The 20,905-nt window shown below is 41.5% G+C and overlaps 1 protein-coding gene across 1 annotated transcript in view; it reads right to left on the bottom strand.

The window, feature by feature from the left end:
• Positions 1–734: 734 nt before the first annotated feature.
• aspm (assembly factor for spindle microtubules) overlaps positions 735–20,905 on the bottom strand; it is a 31,301-nt gene continuing 11,130 nt past the window's right edge. Inside the window, exons 16-26 of the mRNA XM_082510568.1 lie at positions 20,620–20,768; positions 19,999–20,127; positions 18,127–18,321; positions 11,869–17,805; positions 11,551–11,700; positions 11,262–11,453; positions 7,218–7,410; positions 6,102–6,256; positions 2,440–2,616; positions 2,157–2,329; positions 735–2,070 (exon numbers count right to left, since the gene is read on the bottom strand). Of these exons, the coding sequence (XP_082366694.1) occupies positions 1,968–2,070; positions 2,157–2,329; positions 2,440–2,616; positions 6,102–6,256; positions 7,218–7,410; positions 11,262–11,453; positions 11,551–11,700; positions 11,869–17,805; positions 18,127–18,321; positions 19,999–20,127; positions 20,620–20,768 (7,553 nt within the window). The 3' untranslated portion in view covers positions 735–1,967. The remainder of the gene's footprint in view (positions 2,071–2,156; positions 2,330–2,439; positions 2,617–6,101; positions 6,257–7,217; positions 7,411–11,261; positions 11,454–11,550; positions 11,701–11,868; positions 17,806–18,126; positions 18,322–19,998; positions 20,128–20,619; positions 20,769–20,905) is intronic.

Raw genomic sequence — 20,905 nt, 5'->3', positions numbered from 1 at the left:
AAAATGTATAAATCTAATCCACAAGCACTCTTAAGTAATGCAAGATGTCGTGCATTTATTAAAGTAACTCTAACCAGCCAACAAAAACATGTGTTCATAATACAAAACAAGTTTACTTTGTGAAATGTTAAAAAGGTACAAAAAATAAAACAATAAAATAAAACAATATGTTTTCAAGACTTTTTCACAAGTTCCTATATCTCACTGAAATGTTGCTCTGTAGCTGATTTCTCGTATTTTAAGTGTGATTAGAAATTTTGACTAGAAACAAGACAAATATACTTGATAAGATTTTGAGTTTTCGCAGTGTACCCCCCACTGAGATCCGGCACTGCATAAACAGTTATACTTGAAACAGGCCAAATATTCTTAAATCTGACAAAAGTTTCTTGTTTTGAGAAGAAAAAAAATCTGCCATTGTGGTGAGCAAAAGTTGCTTGACTAGAATTGTTAAAACTAGAAATTAATCGATGCCTTTTAACTAGACAAAACTGTCTAAAATTTATGCTTAAATGAAGAAAATTTGACTTATTACAAGGAAAGAGACTGAATTGTTTCTTTCTTGATTGAGTTAAATATAAGAATTAAATCTTAACTCTGAGAACAATAATTAGAAAAAATCGCTGAGAATAAGACACCATCTGTTCAAAAAGCTACAACAAAAAAAATATGGGACTTTATCTTAAAGCAAGACACCAGAAGCACTCTTATTTTTTGCACTTTTATTGACACAGCAACGGGTCAGTAAATCAACTTTAACAGTACTGAGGTCTAATTCCAGGAGACTCATGTCTAACATTACCTACATTTGAGCAGAGTACTGTGTAACATGGCCACTGTAAGAAGTGCATATTCCAGATACTCTTAACAGGAATAATAAGAGTATAAAATACTCATGACTGAATGTATCAAACATACATTTTGCTCTTACTTCACATTTTAATATTTTTAATGATAACATTATTAGGTTTTTAATGTCCCTTACTGCAGAATAAAGATTTCTTATGAAAGTTTGGTTTTGTTTTGGTTTTATCTTTAGCTCCATTCTAAGAAAATGACCAGCTTCAAGTGTCCTCATTGTAGGACACATACAGGATGTCATGCTGAAATGTAAAGCACTTACAATAGAAGCCACTAGAAACAAATTATTCCAGCCTAATTGATGACATTTATGGCATTCAGGTTTTCAGGATTTTTATCGGTTTTTAGCGTTATTTTGTTATTGTTTTTAATCGCCAAATCGGTTTTTCTGGGTCTTTTCACGTGTGTTATGAATAAATCTTTTTTTCGGTACCAATACTAGTTTTTTTGTTGTTGATGTATTTATCCGCGACACCTTAAAGGCCGGTCCGTTAAATTTTGGTCCGTGGCGGAAAAAAGGTTGGGGACCGCTGCCTTAAATGAACTTATATGAACATGACAAAAATAATTTTCACTGGTCTAGTTTGCTTACTGCTCTTTCAACTCTTCAGTGGTTATTGTCACATAATGACTGTTGCTTATGATTACCTAACAGGGTGTGGCTCATTTTTACCCACTGTCACACCTTAACCATTAACCCCTACTGTAGTCCATTTTGTAAATTTCAGTCATTCTAAGTGTGAGTGGAGGATTATCACAGGACTTGTTAATCACAAGTCAGCAGCCAATGACACACTCCTGCGCCCATCTGTTCATACTGTCTTCTTGTTTGCACAGGCCGGTATTACATCAAAAGGGATTTTAGTAAAAACTGCCATTTTGGGAGTAATGGCGATCCTGACATGTGCTGTTACAGGTTAACCTTGCATGCCTCTCCCCACTGTAGTAGATCCAGAAGAAACAATTTAATAGACAAATCCATTTTATTATATACATAAAAATGAATTGGTTTACAAAAAATAAAAATAAGACGGCAATACTTTTCTTAAGTTTTTAAAAAGAAGATCATGGATTAAAAAAAAATATATATATATGAGCATGTTTATTTACAGCACAATGGACAGTGTGTTCGCCACCATCTGAATGGCCCTGAGGGGGTCTACAATGTCTTTGAGCTTATCTCGCCTGAGAACCCAATCTGGTGCAAACCTGAAAGAAAACAAAAAACTTTTAGTTATCTCTGGAAACATACAAGCACACTTTCAGTATATTATGTAACTCAGGAATATCCATACTTTGGTGCAGCGCGGGATTTACGAGGCGTCACTGGAACGAAGAAGCTCCCGTTGATCGACGCGCTCATCTTCTGCTTGATGATTGTTCTTTCTGTGTCCATCTTGTGTTTGCGAGCAGTGAGGCGGTAAATACTGTGGATCCTATCCAAGACCTTGGGTAGCTTTTTGACCTCCTAAAGAAAATACAGTAAGCAAAATAGTTAGCATTTTCTCTTGTGTAAAAATATCATTGATATTGGTATTTATGCACTCGTGTTATCTGTTTGTTACAGTGTCTACGGACCTCAGTGCGTTGCTTGTCCTGCAGCAGGAGCGCAACAAGGAAACAGGCCTTAGTGAAGATGCTTCCACCCTTTTCTGCCACTTTATCCCCTGCCTTCTCCCGGTATCTCTGCAGCAGGTCCAGCAGCGTCTCCACAGAGTTTTCCACTGAATACACCGCCTCAATGGTCTTGTGGTACTGAGGAGGGAGGGGAGACGATATTAGTCCTGCACACTTAAACAACACTAACGCATCCACTGTTGCATGTTCTATTTTGGCTGAAAAAGACAGAAACACTCAAAAATAAACACCACCCTCGTCCACTTTGTTCTTCATATTTAATGCTTCACGCACACACAAAAAAGTGAACATAATACATGTTTTATCTGCTACATATCCACATAAATGGTCACTTTGCAGTTAAATTAGCTTTACAGAAAGCAGTTTCTTATAGATTGTAGATGACATGTAAGGCCTTAACCTTTGGTAGAACCTCAAAATCCCATCCTTTCGTGAACCTCGGGACCAAAAATGGTCCCGCCCCAAAAGTGCTCTAAAAATGTTATATCAATATTTTTTTCTACTTTAAATTAGTCAATCTTTTAAAACTACTTCTGCTTAAAATATCCATGTCAAGTTTTAATTATATTTTCATTGTTTTAACCCTTTAAATCCCAGTTTTATTACATGAGCGCCCTGTTTTTTTAGCCCCAAAAAACAAAAAAAACTAAATATTTTCCAAAAAAAACATTTGAAGTAATATTTGTTTGTTATTATAATTAGGCCTTTAGATGGACTAAAGATTGGCACCAACAGTCATTTCGATCGCCTTTTTTTTTTTTTCCAGGAGCGCATTTCATAAAATGCACACTATCAACCACGCCCAAAAAGTGCTATAAAAAATTTATATATTAATATTTTATTCCACTTTAAATTAGCCAATCTTTTAGACCTACTTCTCCTTGAAATATTCATGTCAAGTTTTAATTACATTTCGCGGATTTTACCCTTTATATCCCGGTTTCGTCACATGAGCGCACTGCTTTTTTTGCCCCAAAAACATAAAACATAAAATATTTTCCAAAAAAAACATTTGAAGTAATATTTTATTGTTATTATAATTAGGCCTTTAGATGGACAAAAGATTGGCACGAACATTAATTTCGATCCGTTTTTAATTTTTTTTGCAGAAGCCGAAAATGTCCCCAGGCGGCGCTGCTGCTCCTGCTCCCCCGGGGAGGAGTGCCTCTGCCGCGGGTGTGTTTCGCGCAGCGCCGGAGCATATGGTTCGGTTCCCGTGTCTGCAGCACACACTTCCGCTACCACGTGAAAACAAATACGTCATTTCCTGTTGATTAAAAAAAATTAATGCACCCTCAAACGATCCTAAGGTCAGAAAATGGTCCGGAACGAGCAGCGGGCCAAGCTGCTGCTGCACGCGGGAAATTAGTCTGCCTTTTCCGGGTATCTGTCTCGAGCAGGCCGCTGGAGAAGGTGTGTATGTTCCAGCAGGCGTCACATGTGGAACAAGGGCGCCACCCGGTGGCCAAATAAAAAATTACAATTCTAAGGCCCTGAGTCCAGAATGAAAGTGAAAGTTAAGCCATCGCCAAGACGTTAATGGTAATAATTGTACAGTGAAAAATAGCGTTTATAATGGGTTTCAATGGGGCACAAATCGGCCACGAGGTTCGATAGTGGATGTATGCCTTTTATTCAGCCATTTAAGCTCATTTAAAAAACTCAGACTGAAATTTTAAAATAAAATGGGAAAAAAATACATGTTTGAAAATTTGGCTATACTCCATTAAACACAGTGGAAATGGCGTGGAATTAAAAAACGGAAAGGCCACGAAATGGTCCCAGGTTCTACCAAGTTAAACACTGCACAGAATGATGGGAGGTGTAATTTCTCAAAACTAAGCAGGGATTAGTTTGTCCTATTGTTTGATGTTTTAGAACGGTACAAATTAACCTGTTTTTGTCAAATGAGTCTGGTGGCTTTTGTGAGGGAACATATTTGGATCCAAAAGCCTTACATTCCCATACAAATGTTTTGCTGCTGCCCTCATCCACAGCAGTGTAAGCTTCTCAAAAGCACGGGTGTGCTGACGGTCATTTACCATCGACAGTATACAGATTACAGGTTTATTCAACCCCCACTTGTCTAAACAATCCCTTTCCAGCCAGAAGATTCAAAACAAATAAGTAAGATGTCTGGGTCTACCACGCCAACATGTTCCCGTCACAGTCAGGCAGATTATGTTGCAAGAAGAACAAAGTTCACAGCGAGAAGAGAGAAATCGATAACAGCAAACAGTCTGACAGAGGGTCAGATCTATATACGGGAAATGCTTTTAGAGAAAACAGGAAAGCTTGATAACACTTTAGTTCTGATATTTTCAGACAACCAGAGTTAAGTGATAGAGCTCTTTAAATGCATCTTCTCTGTGTTCTTGCAAGTTACTGTTTAAAATAATGCAACCAAAAATACTGCTGAATTTAAGAAATACTGGATAGTGATGCAGCACCAACTTTTATATACTTTTATGTACCTTTATATGATGACACAAAATGTCTAGCCATGAGAATACTGTATAAAAGTACTCTGCATTTAATATATCTGTACATAAATAAGTATTTGTTACCACCTTATATTACAGTCACACTAAGGAAAACAATGGCTGGCCCAAAACCATTGTGTAAGTGTGTGATAGGTTGGTTGCTGTAACTAGGGATGTCACCAGAACCAATATGTGTTGTATCACTTCCTACCAAAATTCTGAAAATGTGAGTAAGGACTGATTTCCCAAAAAGCCGTATGCAAGCATGTTACTGTACTGTACTGAAATTGTGTGGCCTAAGTGAACTAAAAGAATAGCTCCCAGATCAGTTTGAATAGATCAGCGTGAATGCTTTTCAATTAACATTACAAACATCCAAACCATTATCCTGCTTTTATTATGCCAAAATGTAAATTACCAACAAAGCTGTGAAATCAGCTTTGTTCCACTGGCTAAAATGTTTGCAATGGCTAACATTAAATGCTTATATTACACTAGCATAACATTAGTAGGCTATACAATGTTAACATTTTAAATAAATGATCTGCCAGTGTTTTAAAAATGACTTTAATGAGGCAGTTTATGGTCGAGTATGCGAGATGTCACTTCAGATCATTTCTGTTTTGGTATCGAATTGGGCTGTGAGAATTGTTCAGTTCTACTGCTGTTTGTACCGACTACTAATGTCCAGTATCATGACACACCTAGGTGGAAATACTTGTTAACTTTTGCCTAATGTGAAGAAATTCAATGCAACCAATGGGAAACTATAATTTCTTTCTAGTCACAAGGAGGTTGCTGTCCTACCCTTAGTCTTAGGTGAAATCTGACACTGACATTGTTAAATATGCTGGAACTGAGGAGTGGAGGAGGTGGAGATAGCAAAATATAAGCTAAAACATCTCCTCCATTTCATGTGTCTACAGACAGTTAAAACAGCTTAATCTAATGTTGGGCCTGTAGGAAAACAAAAACAAAAAATTATCAACTGTCTACCTTCAGCTTTAATGTCACACTAAACTAATTAACCGGTTTACCTTTTATGTTTATAACCTGAGAGTACCGGATTACTTCATGAGGAAGCATAAAATACAAAGTGCTGTTCTGTGTCTGCAGTACCTTGGAAAGGTTGAGAAGTATCTGAATGGAGAAGGTGATGACGTCCATGCAGGGGACGCTCCTGTTACAGCAACGGATTAGTGTGAAGATGACGTTAGTGGCTCCGCTCTCCACAAGCCGCTCGCAGCACTCTGGGGACAGCCTGGTGGCGGTTTCTGCACACGAATGCAACATGCAAACACAGAGGCACGCACAAAGAGATTTCAGTCAGGACAAATCATAAGATGCACTCTTACATGAATAAGAAGTATGCATTTTGGCCAATTAGGCACATATATATTTACACATTTTAAACTATAAAATATTTAATAGATTTGGGAGTGATTGTAGAAATAGTCCCTAAAATATTACCCACCATAATTCAAAGACCAGAAGTGGGTTTTGATTCTACACATCACACATTAGAAAGACAAGAAACACAAAGAAATGCTCCAGAAATGCTGAAGCGTTTTAAAGAGGCAGTTTCTCAGAAGAATTTCTAGTAGATACGTCTATGGTATCAATTTAAATACTCATTCTCGAGTTGTCCATTCACTCATTTATAATGGTCCTCAATGTTAAATTGCACAGAATATCTCATCTAAAGATTATTAGAATGAGGAGAAATATCAGCATGCAAGAGGCACAAGTACAAATCAGTATTGAATATCTGCCATCTTTGGGCCCTCAGGCAACACTGCTTTAAAACCAAGCATGGCTGTGTCATGAAATCATTGCCTGGGCCCAGGAACACTTCCAGAAATCACTGTTACTTCACAGTGAAAAGTAACTATATTACTGGGACCATCTAAATGTTTGGTAGGAACTACATGCATCTTCTGCCTCTCATAATGATATGTGAAATAATTCGTCATTAATTCGTCATGGCTCACGTGTGCTCATTCACTCAGTTGAAAATAATGTCTGATCGTAAGCTGAGTAAACTATAACTTGCATGGCGTTTGTTCAGTGCTGTGGTGGGGTGAGCCAAAGATATTGTCATTAAGCTGTTTAGTGTTACATAAGTTGCCACATCTAAAGCTGTGGGATGACTTGCAGGGAAAATGCTGTTTAAAACTATTTTTCCATTTTTGTACTCAGCATGAGGGGAAACGAGTAGACAACAAAAAGCCTTACCAAGATTTTTCAAGGCCTCCAGAATGTACGAGAAGTGTTTATAACGAAGAAGGTAGTCCAGTGCACATGAAGTTTTATTGCACAGTTTGTCTTCCTCTCGGACACTGGCAGTGACCACACGTAAGCGGTGCCTCAGCTTTACAATCTTGGGATTGTCATTCAATCTGCGGGAGCAGTGTCCTCTCCACAGAGCCTAGAAGGAGAAAGTGGTTAAAATTAAATTAAATTAAAAACAAACAAACAAAACAAAAACTCACATTAGTTTCAAACTGTTGGAAAACTAAATAAGTTAACAATTTTCAGGGCAAAATGTGTATAAAATTATTTGATTTCCATCAATTCATAGCAAACATTTTGCTAGTGTAAACTGTTATTAGAAGTATTAAATATTAACAGCAAAATTAAAGAAATGATCCCAGCAAGGCTGTTACTGCCTTACTTTGTAGGTTGTAACAACATTTTGCTGACTACATTGTCAACAAATATCAAAATGATGAGGATAAAGTAAAGACTGGATAACAAGTTGTTGCTTTTAATTTTGGTAACACTTTAAAACACAGCCTGCAACTAAGGGAGTGATTCCTCCATCATTAAATTGAATTTCAATTTATTTTTCTTTTAATAACAATGTCATTATAGTTACCTACAAAAACTCAGGGGTTGGGAGAAATCAATTTTATTTTTAAAAGATCTGTCATACTCACAAACATGATGAATATTAAGAAAAGATGTAAAAAAAAAAAAAAAATAATAATAATAATAATAATAATAATAATAATATACAAAGGCACAATTAATCTACTCCATACTATGACATGTCCATAGAACAGTACAGTTTATTTATGATGTAAAATTGGGAAATTGCTTGTCCATAAAATTTCCGTGAAATTGGGCAGTACTTAAAAGTATAAATTGTCTTTTTTCCTATAAAATACCTTAAGTTATAAAATTATTAACGTTACTTATGCATTACATAAATTCTCCTCTGTAATTTGCTATATTATTGTAGTCAAGGGGTTTGTGTGTCCCAAGAATTCCAGGGGCTATGCACTCGAAAGGCCTTTTGCCCCTGGTAGGATCTCCCATGGTAAATTGGTCCTGGGTGAGGAACCAGACAAAGAGCTGTTTAGAAGACCGTTATGTGTACACAATCAAGGGAACAGTTCACCCTGCCTGGGATAAGGTTAGTGGAGCTCTGCCCTGGAGCCAGGTCTGGGGAGGGTACCTGAAGGAGAGCCCCTGGTGGCCTGGAGGCCTGACCGGACGCAACCTGGAGAAGGCAAATGAGCATTTCCTCCTGTAGGCCCACCATCCACAGGAGAGGGTTGGGTGCTATAGGAGTTGGGTGCAGTGTGTGACAGGTGCCAGTCAAGGGAGACCCTGGTGGACCCTGGTGGGCTGATCCCAAGCTACTGAGGCTGGTGAAACGTCAACTTTCTGGTGGAGGAGGAGCATGAGCTGGTGTGTGAGGTTGAAAGGTACCAAAGAGATATAACCGGGCTCACCTCAATACACAGCTTGAGCTCTGGAACCAGCCTCCTGGACAGGGGCTGGACTCTGTCCCAGCTAGAAGTTGCTTTTGGTGACAAGCGGTATCTTGGCATGTCCTTGGCTGGCTGCCTGTATATTGGAGTTTTTTTCCCCCGGTAGACGAGAGGGTTTGATTCCTTGGTGTGTTGCTTGTTAATATGAGCCATTCGGCCCTTATACAACCGTTGCAAGAGCTTGGTCCACATTACTGGCAATAAGTTAGATTCATTCCCAGTGGGTATTGGATTCTTCCAAGGGTGCCCTTTGTCACCAATTCTGTTTATAATTTTTATAGACAGAATTTGTAGGCATAGCAAAGTGGCAGGAGGCTTTCACTTTTGTGGTCCCAGAATCTCTGCTTTTCATTGATTATGTTGTTCTTTTGACTTGATCAGGTCTGTCGCCTCCAGCTGACACTGGCCAAGTATAAAGTGGTGGGAATGAGAATCAGCACCTCCAAGTCTGAGGCCATGGCCCAAGCATCTTGGGCTCTTGTTCATGACTGAGGGGAGCGGGAGACGGACGGGTCTATGGTTGCAGTGATGCTGAACCGATCCGTTGTGCTGAACAGAGAGCTGAGAGTAAAAGTGAAACTCTCGATTTACCAGTCAATCTACGTCCCTACTCTCATCTATGGTCACAAGTAGGGGTGGGCGATAGAAACGATATACGATAGAAACAATATAAATTTGGCCAACGATAGAGATTTTGACTATACCGCTCTACCGCATGTTGATGATGCCTGTTTTGGTTGAAAGCATCGCAGCAGCTACAACCATTATCATCTGCAAATTATGCCAGGCGACAGTCATAGCAAAGAGATGAAGCACTTTTGAAATATGGGGAAAGCCAAAAACTGCGCGTCCTCCACTTCCGTAAATTTGATTCATTTATGTTGAATTCTCTCACAGCTGTTCCTATCCCCATGTTGTTGCAGTATATTAATAACTAACCTATTGTGGATGAAAAGTCTCAGTTGTTCTCCTGACTGAAGTTTGGCCCGTGTATAGCATCCTGCCATGCGATTGCATTCGTCCCTGACCACCAGAATCCCTCACGTTAACTTTTATCGAGTGGAAAAAAAGTTGGCGTTCATCCTCCAGCTTCACTGTGCTAATGTTATGCTAACATAGCTGTGTCGCTAGCAATCACGTAGCACAACATTAAACACCAGGTAGTCCAACTTCAGTAACCCTGCAAACGCCACTGCTGTTTAGTTTTCTGTCTTCATTTATGTTGGAAGTGGTAGCAGAGCTGTACGTTTTAATTAGTTTCAAAAATCTCTGTCAGAACATGGTATGAAATGTTTAGGTGGAAACTAGCGAGCTAACTTCCTGTTAACTTCTAACTCCGTTAAATTTAAGAAATTCTGTTTTCATGGAAGCCTGGATGTTAAACTTAATTGTTACACCTGGTAAAGCAGCAACGCTGATGATTTTATTAAAGATGAAAGAATTTAGACCGTTTTTAACGCTCAGTGTTCATTTGACTTTGGGACCTGAAGCAGAAGGAGTTTTGGACCCAGATTACTCCGCGAAGCTCCTCACTATGGCAGCCGTAATGCTCTGACAATCCATCAAGCAGTGCGGCTTACCAAAGTTGTACTAAAACATTTTTTAACAGATTTCTGCACGCCCAAATCGGTTTGAGGTCAGTAAGCACAACCAGAATTCATACATAAGGCACACTCTCGATTTTGGAGAAAATGAAAGGATTTTATGTGTGCCTTATAGTGTGGAAAATACGTTATACAGAAGAAAAGAATATATTGCGATATATATCGTTACCGCACGTGCTTCAAATTATATCGCGATATGGATTTTAGGCCATATCACCCAGCCCTAGTCACAAGCTCTGGGTAATGGCCTAAAGAATGAGATCAGGAATACAAGTGTCAGAAATGAGCTTTCTTGGAATGATGGGTGGCCTTTTTACTTAGAAATAATGTTACTGTAGAGCCGCTATACCCTCTACAGTAAAAGGAGCCAGTTGAGGTGCCTTATCCAGGAGGCATTCTTATCCAGGAGGCAGATAAGAATGCCTCCTGGATAAGGTGTTCTAGGTCTGTCCCACCAGGACGAGGCCCCGTGGCAGACTCAGAAGATATTGTAGAGTTTATATCTCTTGCCTGGCCTGAGAACATCTCTGTGTTTCTCAGATGAACTGGAAGAGGTGGCTGGGGACAGGGGAGTTCTGTGCATCCCTTTCTTTGCTTACCTATGGGTTGTCATATAAAGTGTTACCTATATTTTCTTTGTAAAATTAGGCCATGTTCGCAACAGTCAGATGTTAAAAACAGTCCTCCTCCTGAAATTGTTTCCCAGTTATAATGTCATGGACTGATCATTGTAGAAAGAAAAGATTTAGCAAATCTTTAATGGGCTGTTCTAACTGAGGTGACTGAGGGTTGAATGAACTTTGGACACCTAAATATAGACTGAATTGGAAATCTGCGACTCTCCCCTTTAGAATTACAGGCAACATCTTTACCACACTCAGCACTGACTACGGTACCTGGGCCTTGAGAATACCCTGCTGAACCCTCTTCTGACGCCTGAGGAGGAGGAATTTCCAGACAGCCTGCTGGATGACAGTCGCAGCCTTGTGGCGACGAGCTAGCCAGTGCCTGACTGCTCTCTGAGCTGTAGCCACCTTCAGCTTGTACTCCAGATAGCGTCTTCTCTGTTGCCTCGCTCTCACCAGTCGCTTTAAAAAAAAAAAAAAAAAAAAAGTCAAGATGCCATTTGTAAAAACTGTTGTACTCTTCAATAGATGTAGCACTGTGGATGTTTTGTGACTCTACCTGTATGGTGATAACAGAATGGATCTGTCTTTTAGCGGACTCCAAAGCCCAGTGAGCTCTGAGTGCTCGTTGGATCTTTATGGCACTGAGATGGTGAAATATGGCCGACGTAAAACGTAGCCTCCTCTCTGCACGAGCGGCCTTTAGTACCTGAAAAACATTGGCTTACATTTAACCAGCAACTTTTTTTTCCCCTCCACATAACACATTGAGACTGCTTACTACAAATCACATTTCAACACTGTGAGACTCCAAACAAGCTGCAGTTCCTCTTAATTACGGTACTCTGTTTATTTTTGTACTGCAAATGAACTTTACCTGCTGTCTTGCAATCCAGGCTTGCCAGTGTTTCTGAAGTGTGATGGCAGCTTGCCTCACTTGGATGTATTTGCTTCTCTCCTGCCTGCCGAGCTGCACTGCTCGAATCCTCTGCTGAAGTTTCACAGCTGCATCTTTCTTTCTTTGGAAGATACGTCGTTCCACCAAACATTTCCAGTATGACTGGATTACAACAGCAGCATGATTTTGTAGGCTAACATCCCTCCTGACGCGCCAGCCTCTCAGTGCTGCCTGGAGAACTATGGCGGATTGTTTCAACTTCAAAAACTTTGCTCTTTCTTGCCTCTGAAGAACACGAGCCCGATGACGTCTCTGGATGATGATGGCAGATAGACGCATGGCCTGGAATTTGACGACTTCTCTGTGTTTTCTGAAGGCAGACTGGATCACAGTAGCAGCTTGATGCCAACGAGCAACTTCCTGTCTGACCTGCTGCCCTCTGTACGCTGCCTGAAGAACAACAGCAGCTCTGCGCAGTTTCTGATATGTTTGCAACTGTTTCTTTGCTGCTACAGAGGCTCGATATCTTCTCTGAAGAGTCAGGACAGAGGATTTCAGAGTGAGATACTCTCTGTGTTCGCAGTGAGCTCTGTAAGCTCTCTGGATAACACTGGCAGCTTGATGCTGCAGTTTGATCATCTGTCTGGATTTCATTCTACGATATGCAGCCTGTAGAATGATGGCAGCTTTTCTAACCTCTTGATAATGTTTCACCACAAGGTTTCTGGTTCTTTGAGCTCTGAACCTCTGCTGTAAGACACAGGTTGCCCAGCGTTGTCGCCTGAACTCTGATTGAAGTTTATATCTCCTGAAGTTTGCTTGAATGACAGTAGCTGCTCTGTGCATCTTGGCAATGTCAGACCTGACACGATGACCTCTGAAAGCTGCTTGTAGGACCACAGCAGAATGTCTCATTCTTAGGAAGTTTTCCCTTTCTTGCCTCTGAAGAACACGAGCCCGATAACGTCTCTGGATGATGATGGCAGATAGACGCATGGCCTGGAATTTGACGACTTCTCTGTGTTTTCTGAAGGCAGACTGGATCACAGTAGCAGCTTGATGCCAACGAGCAACTTCCTGTCTGACCTGCTGCCCTCTGTACGCTGCCTGAAGAACAACAGCAGCTCTGTGCAGTTTCTGATATGTTTGCAACTGTTTCTTTGCTGCTACAGAGGCTCGATATCTTCTCTGAAGAGTCAGGACAGAGGATTTCAGAGTGAGATACTCTCTGTGTTCGCAGTGAGCTCTGTAAGCTCTCTGGATAACACTGGCAGCTTGATGCTGCAGTTTGATCATCTGTCTGGATTTCATTCCACGATATGCAGCCTGTAGAATGATGGCAGCTTTTCTAACCTCTTGATAATGTTTCACCACAAGGTTTCTGGTTCTTTGAGCTCTGAACCTCTGCTGTAAGACACAGGTTGCCCAGCGTTGTCGCCTGAACTCTGCTTGAAGTTTATATCTCCTGAAGTTTGCTTGAATGACAGTAGCTGCTCTGTGCATCTTGGCAATGTCAGACCTGACACGATGACCTCTGAAAGCTGCTTGTAGGACCACAGCAGAATGTCTCATTCTTAGGAAGTTTTCCCTTTCTTGCCTCTGAAGAACACGAGCCCGATAACGTCTCTGGATGATGATGGCAGATAGACGCATGGCCTGGAATTTGACGACTTCTCTGTGTTTTCTGAAGGCAGACTGGATCACAGTAGCAGCTTGATGCCAACGAGCAACTTCCTGTCTGACCTGCTGCCCTCTGTACGCTGCCTGAAGAACAACAGCAGCTCTGCGCAGTTTTTGACATGTTTGCAACTGTTTCTTTGCTGCTACAGAGGCTCGATATCTTCTCTGAAGAGTCAGGACAGAGGATTTCAGAGTGAGATACTCTCTGTGTTCGCAGTGAGCTCTGTAAGCTCTCTGGATAACACTGGCAGCTTGATGCTGTAGTTTGATCATCTGTCTGGATTTCATTCCACGATATGCAGCCTGTAGAATGATGGCAGCTTTTCTAACCTCTTGATAATGTTTCACCACAAGGTTTCTGGTTCTTTGAGCTCTGAACCTCTGCTGTAAGACACAGGTTGCCCAGCGTTGTCGCCTGAACTCTGATTGAAGTTTATATCTCCTGAAGTTTGCTTGAATGACAGTAGCTGCTCTGTGCATCTTGGCAATGTCAGACCTGACACGATGACCTCTGAAAGCTGCTTGTAGGACCACAGCAGAATGTCTCATTCTTAGGAAGTTTTCCCTTTCTTGCCTCTGAAGAACACGAGCCCGATAACGTCTCTGGATGATGATGGCAGATAGACGCATGGCCTGGAATTTGACGACTTCTCTGTGTTTTCTGAAGGCAGACTGGATCACAGTAGCAGCTTGATGCCAACGAGCAACTTCCTGTCTGACCTGCTGCCCTCTGTACGCTGCCTGAAGAACAACAGCAGCTCTGTGCAGTTTCTGATATGTTTGCAACTGTTTCTTTGCTGCTACAGAGGCTCGATATCTTCTCTGAAGAGTCAGGACAGAGGATTTCAGAGTGAGATACTCTCTGTGTTCGCAGTGAGCTCTGTAAGCTCTCTGGATAACACTGGCAGCTTGATGCTTTTGTTTGATCATTTGTCTGGATTTCATTCCACGATATGCAGCCTGTAGAATGATGGCAGCTTTTCTAACCTCTTGATAATGTTTCACCACAAGGTTTCTGGTTCTTTGAGCTCTGAACCTCTGCTGTAAGACACAGGTTGCCCAGCGTTGTCGCCTGAACTCTGATTGAAGTTTATATCTCCTGAAGTTTGCTTGAATGACAGTAGCTGCTCTGTGCATCTTGGCAATGTCAGACCTGACACAATGACCTCTGAAAGCTGCTTGTAGGACCACAGCAGAATGTCTCATTCTTAGGAAGTTTTCCCTTTCTTGCCTCTGAAGAACACGAGCCCGATGACGTCTCTGGATGATGATGGCAGATAGACGCATGGCCTGGAATTTGACGACTTCTCTGTGTTTTCTGAAGGCAGACTGGATCACAGTAGCAGCTTGATGCCAACGAGCAACTTCCTGTCTGACCTGCTGCCCTCTGTACGCTGCCTGAAGAACAACAGCAGCTCTGCGCAGTTTCTGATATGTTTGCAACTGTTTCTTTGCTGCTACAGAGGCTCGATATCTTCTCTGAAGAGTCAGGACAGAGGATTTCAGAGTGAGATACTCTCTGTGTTCGCAGTGAGCTCTGTAAGCTCTCTGGATAACACTGGCAGCTTGATGCTGTAGTTTGATCATCTGTCTGGATTTCATTCTACGATATGCAGCCTGTAGAATGATGGCAGCTTTTCTAACCTCTTGATAATGTTTCACCACAAGGTTTCTGGTTCTTTGAGCTCTGAACCTCTGCTGTAAGACACAGGTTGCCCAGCGTTGTCGCCTGAACTCTGATTGAAGTTTATATCTCCTGAAGTTTGCTTGAATGACAGTAGCTGCTCTGTGCATCTTGGCAATGTCAGACCTGACACGATGACCTCTGAAAGCTGCTTGTAGGACCACAGCAGAATGTCTCATTCTTAGGAAGTTTTCCCTTTCTTGCCTCTGAAGAACACGAGCCCGATAACGTCTCTGGATGATGATGGCAGATAGACGCATGGCCTGGAATTTGACGACTTCTCTGTGTTTTCTGAAGGCAGACTGGATCACAGTAGCAGCTTGATGCCAACGAGCAACTTCCTGTCTGACCTGCTGCCCTCTGTACGCTGCCTGAAGAACAACAGCAGCTCTGTGCAGTTTCTGATATGTTTGCAACTGTTTCTTTGCTGCTACAGAGGCTCGATATCTTCTCTGAAGAGTCAGGACAGAGGATTTCAGAGTGAGATACTCCCTGTGTTCGCAGTGAGCTCTGTAAGCTCTCTGGATAACACTGGCAGCTTGATGCTGTAGTTTGATCATCTGTCTTAATTTCATTCCACGGAAGGCAGCTTGTAAGACAACAGCTGCATTTTTCTTAACACTCAGGGCATGCACCTCTGCTCTCATCTTTTTGTTAGCTCTGTAGCGTGTTTGCAATACAGTGGCTGCCCAGCAGAGTCTCTTGTAGTTGTTTTTCTGCTGGTACATTCTATACTGAGACTGAATTGTTACAGCTGCCATGTGCTCAATACACAGCCGCTTTCGAACTACATATCCTCTGTAAGCTGCTTGTAGACAAACTACTGCCCTTCTCTTTGAGAGATAGTCCAGCCGTGCTTTTCTTGCCAGGGTTACTGCTCTGTACCTCTGCTGACAGGCCAAAACTGCCACTCTGACAGCCAGGAAGTTTTTTCTATCCCGGATGGCCAGAAACTTTCTCTGAATGACTGAAGCAGCTTGGTGCATGTTTGCAATCTTTCTCCTGGCCTTGTGGCCACGGTATGCTGCTTGGATTACTATGACTGCATGTTTCATTGTTCTGTAACTCTGCATCTGTTGATCCATGAGCCGTTTGGCCCTGTACCTTTCCTGAATAATGATGGAGGCACACTTAAGGGCAAGGTAAGCCACACGCATTCTGTGCATCCTGAAGTGAGCTTGGATTGCTCTGGATGCTTTATGTTGCCTCTTCAAGTCCCGCCTTTCTCTAAATCCCCGAAACACAGCTTGTATCTTAACAGTCGCCTGCTTAAGTTTTCTGAATTCATTTAGCTGCACCCTGCACAGCAAAAGAGCTCTGTATCGGCTCTGGATGACAATCGCTGCACTGTGAAGCAGAAGATAACGTTTCCTACATAAAAACATCCTGGCTAAAGCCTGAATGACAGTCGCTGCCTGGTGCTTTTTCTTCAACTCTGCCCTAACTCTCATCCCTCTGAATGCAGCTTGGAGAGTAATGGATGCCGCTTTCTTTTCTAGGTATCCTCTCCTCATCTTCCTTCCAGCCAAATAAGCTCTGTAATGGCTCTGTAGAACCACAGCTGCTGCCCTCTTGGCTCTGTACTCTGCTTGCACTTTGTGCCGACGATAACAAGCCTGTATAAAAGATGCACACTGATGCCACTTTTCTATCCTCTTCCTGTCCACTCTGCCTCTCCAGTTAGCTTGCACAGTGAGCACAGCGGCCCTCAGAGAGTTATATTCATTATTTGTCTTGCGACTCAAAAGTGTTGCTCTGTACTTTTGCTGTATTAGAACTGCAGCTCTTTTCAAGATCAGGTAGCGCCTACGGGCAGCGTGCTTCCTAAAAGCTGCCTGGATCACAGCTGCTGCCCTGTCCTGTTTTTTCAGAGAGTCTCGAGCCACTTTCCCACGATACGCTGCCTGTATGGTAACGGCCGCGCGTTTCATCCTGACAAACTTTTTCCTCTCCGCGTCTCTTGTCATGGAAGCTCTGCACCAGCGCTGGATTACGACTGCAGCACACCTCATTTCCGACACTTCTTTTCTGACAGCGTGCCCTCTGAAGGCACTCTGGATGACAACAGCTGAGTGGTGCTGCAGTTTTAATGTGAGAAAAAGGCGCCTCTGTGCAAGGCCTCTGTACTGAGCCTGAATGAGGAAAGCACTTCCCTTGATCTTTCTGTACTGATTGAGACACTTTTGCATCCTGTACCAGGACTGGATTCTCACAGCAGCGGCAGTTCTTTGGGACATTTTTCTTCCGTACCATTTCTTAAAAGCAGCTTGTATCACTCTGACCGCACAGTTTTCCTTTTGTATTTTCTGAGCTTTCCATCTTCTATAGCCTCTTTGTATTTTTACCACAGCGCTCCTTAGTAAGAGATAATGTGCTCTGTCTCTTTTTGAGATGGCCCATGCTCGTGAGTACTTCTGAATGACTGTCGTCGCCCAGTAGATTTTCCCATAAGCGGAGGCCGCCCTCCTCATTCGCCATTGTGCTTGGACAACAATGGTATGATATCTGAGGCACTGGTAAGCCCTCATAGTTGAAAACATCCTCCACTGAGCCTGCAAGGACAAGATAAGACCCATTTAATTCAAAGAACAAAAACACGTGGTAGCTTCATTATGCTGGATTTATCCTTGATATGACAAAACAGTAAAATTATCCAAAAAAAAGAAGTGTAATCACAGTGTTTACTAGACAGCACATTAATAGATGATCATGAACATCAAAATGTCCTTGAACAAAGTCATTCACAACTAGAAACAAAGTCAGATTAACCATCACCTGAGAAGCTGAATCTAGTTAGATTCAAAAAGCCAAAGCCATATGTGACTTTGTCAAACACCACTTCTAACCCTCAGATATATAACGCACATACACACCTGGATGACGGTTGCTGCTTCATGCTGCATAGCCCGAAGTTGAGCCTGTTTTCTAAGTCGCAGCTTTTTGCGGGCTGCATAACCTCTCCATGAGGTCTGGATGACAACAGCAGCCTGGTTCTGCCTCTTAGCTCTGCGCCTCTGAAGAAAATTCCTCACAAATACTTGGATTTTCATGGCAGCCATGTTTCTTTCCTGCATGGAAACAAGAAGCAACATTAAACTAGAGCTGGGCGATATGAGATTTTTTCATATCACGATATGTTTTTTTCATTTCAGGCGATAACGATATCTATCACGATATAAGCCAAATAACTATATTTGTAAGATTTAAATGTGCCGTTGCTCACAAGTAAAATGTGAAATAATCAGCAGCTTGTTTTTATTTAAATATTTATTTCCCATAATAAGTTCAACAGGGTAGATGTACTTAAGGAACATGAGACTTTTTCAGATAAATAAAGGCAAATATTACAAACTACACAAAAGGCAGCCGCTAAAGCGTTTAAGTTTCAAAATAGAACAAACGAAACAGACTAAATTGTCAATTCCACTTAGAAACAAAATATTAATTCTAAAAATAAATCTTAGTTTGTTTTACAGAAGAACAGACAAAACTGACTAACTTTTGTCAATATCAAATAAACTGAGAACTAAAAGGAAATTCTCAATCTCTCCTTGTTGTATAGCTGAGCTTTTCAAACAGTTTTAACAGTTACTTTAGTCTGACAAAAGCCGAATGACGAATTAGCGCTTCCAGTCAGAGACTGAGGCTACGTCCACACGTACACGGGTATTTTTGAAAACTGAGATTTTCCGTTTTCGTTTTAAAAAATAATCCCGTCCACACATAAAGGCAGAAATGAAGGAAAACGCTGCTATGAACATGCCAAAGCAGCAGGTGGCGCTAAATTCCTAACCGTGCAGAAATGTTGGCCAATCAGAAGTCTAGACGCCTCGGTGGGAAAAAGTAAACAAAGCTGGGGCATAGAAGCAGAACCGAGTCGTAAGTGTGGAGGGACAGTAACTGTGTGTATATGTAAGCATTTAAACACTGCAGAGAGTAGAATTAACAGTAACAGTATTGTAGAAATTCATTTCACCGAAACAATAACGCGGCGCACAGTGTGACGCATGCACCAGTTTATTGTATTTCCAGACTTGCTTTCGGCACAATTTACAGTGCACGCTACTCTGTTTTTTGTCAGACTTGAAATAGCCGAAATACCTTCACACTACGGAACTTCTATGGCTCTTCCGTTCGACAATCTCTCCGGCGTTGGAACCATCATCTGTTTTCTCTTCGGTCACGCTCGGTTGATTTTTCTAGTCGGCACACTCATTTCCTCCATTACGCGCTGGCTGCTTCCCAAACAAACACACGTGCGGCTTGGCACTTGTGCTGTACGTTACAAGTCACGCGACGTTGCGGCTGTCATTGGTTCGGCTCTGCGCTACTTAATTTGGATTGGCTGACCTTTTTTTTTTTTAAGAGGACAAGAGCGGCGAAGTCTATCGCGATAGTTTAATTTCTCTATCGAGTAAAAGTTATATCGCGATACATATCGTTATATCGCCCAGCTCTACATTAAACACATTATAACCTTCTCTACAGAGGTTACTTTTTTGGTAGCATTTTGTAAGCGTATCAGTCTGCAAACATGATGGGTGTAGAGTTAACGATCCTTTAACGTGTGACTTACATCCACCAACGTCTTCAAGGTTCATTTATTGACAAGTACACCTCAAACACCCATAGTTACCCATGACCAATATTAGGCCAGTATCAGACATAAAGGGCTAAAGGGTCTCATTAACACTTGACTTAACTGTGAGTTTAATTTAAATGATAAATAAGTAAAAACCACAAACCTTGTAGAGTTCTAAATCTTTCTTGAGCTTGTATTTCCTCCAGGCTCCCTGTATGACCCGCGCAGCTCTGGTTTCGTCCCGTAGGTCCAACAGGCGAGCGCACAGGAAGGACAAGTACAACATCACCACCTGCAAGTCAGTTTACGTGGATGAAGACAGTGCTGCATTCTCTCTCACATTTTGGTACATTAAATATCTTTACAATTGAGGCGTTAAAAGCCTTATTTTACCAAATCCTGAGATTTTAAAGACAAATGATTGCAAGAGAGTTTGTCCTCATGAGGGCGGAAATTTAGTCAGGTTACATGGGTGAGGCAGCCACAAAGTCAGCCAACTCCTGTAAAGTGAGCTTAATTCATTTAAAAGCCAACATCTGTCACAGAGCTACTGAATCAGAAAGCTACATTTGTATTATTGTTTTTACACATGATCATTTATACATCTGTAGCACAAGACTGCAGGCAGGGAATTAGCGGGGGAATAAGCTTAGTGTAGTGTTGGGAATGTGTTTCTCTTTGTTAAGTACATATAAAACACACTGAATGTGGATTAATAATCAGTTGTTATGAATTTCACCAAAAACAATGTTCTGTGTTCCTGCAAGCTATGACCTGGTCTCACCTTCTCATTGGGGATAGTGTTGGACATGTCGGCCGGGTTGATCATAGCGGGCACACCGCCCAGAAAAGACACCGCACTGTTGACCAGTTTGAAGTTGCTTTTCTCGTTCTTCAGTAGCTCTTTAAACTCCAGCGATGGAGAATCAGGTCCTGTTGGCGAATAAATAGATACTGTCAGTAACAACTCTCTTTTGTATTGTGTATGTATTTTGATGTTATGACATCACGAAGCTGAGGTAACCGTAACTTAAAAAAAAATTTAAAAATTAAGATGTAATGTAATAAAC

Source organism: Aulonocara stuartgranti (assembly GCF_965226115.1).
Source record: "Aulonocara stuartgranti genome assembly, chromosome: 17".
NCBI classification, from domain to species: domain Eukaryota; kingdom Metazoa; phylum Chordata; class Actinopteri; order Cichliformes; family Cichlidae; genus Aulonocara; species Aulonocara stuartgranti.
This window is presented reverse-complemented; position numbering and strand designations above follow the sequence as displayed.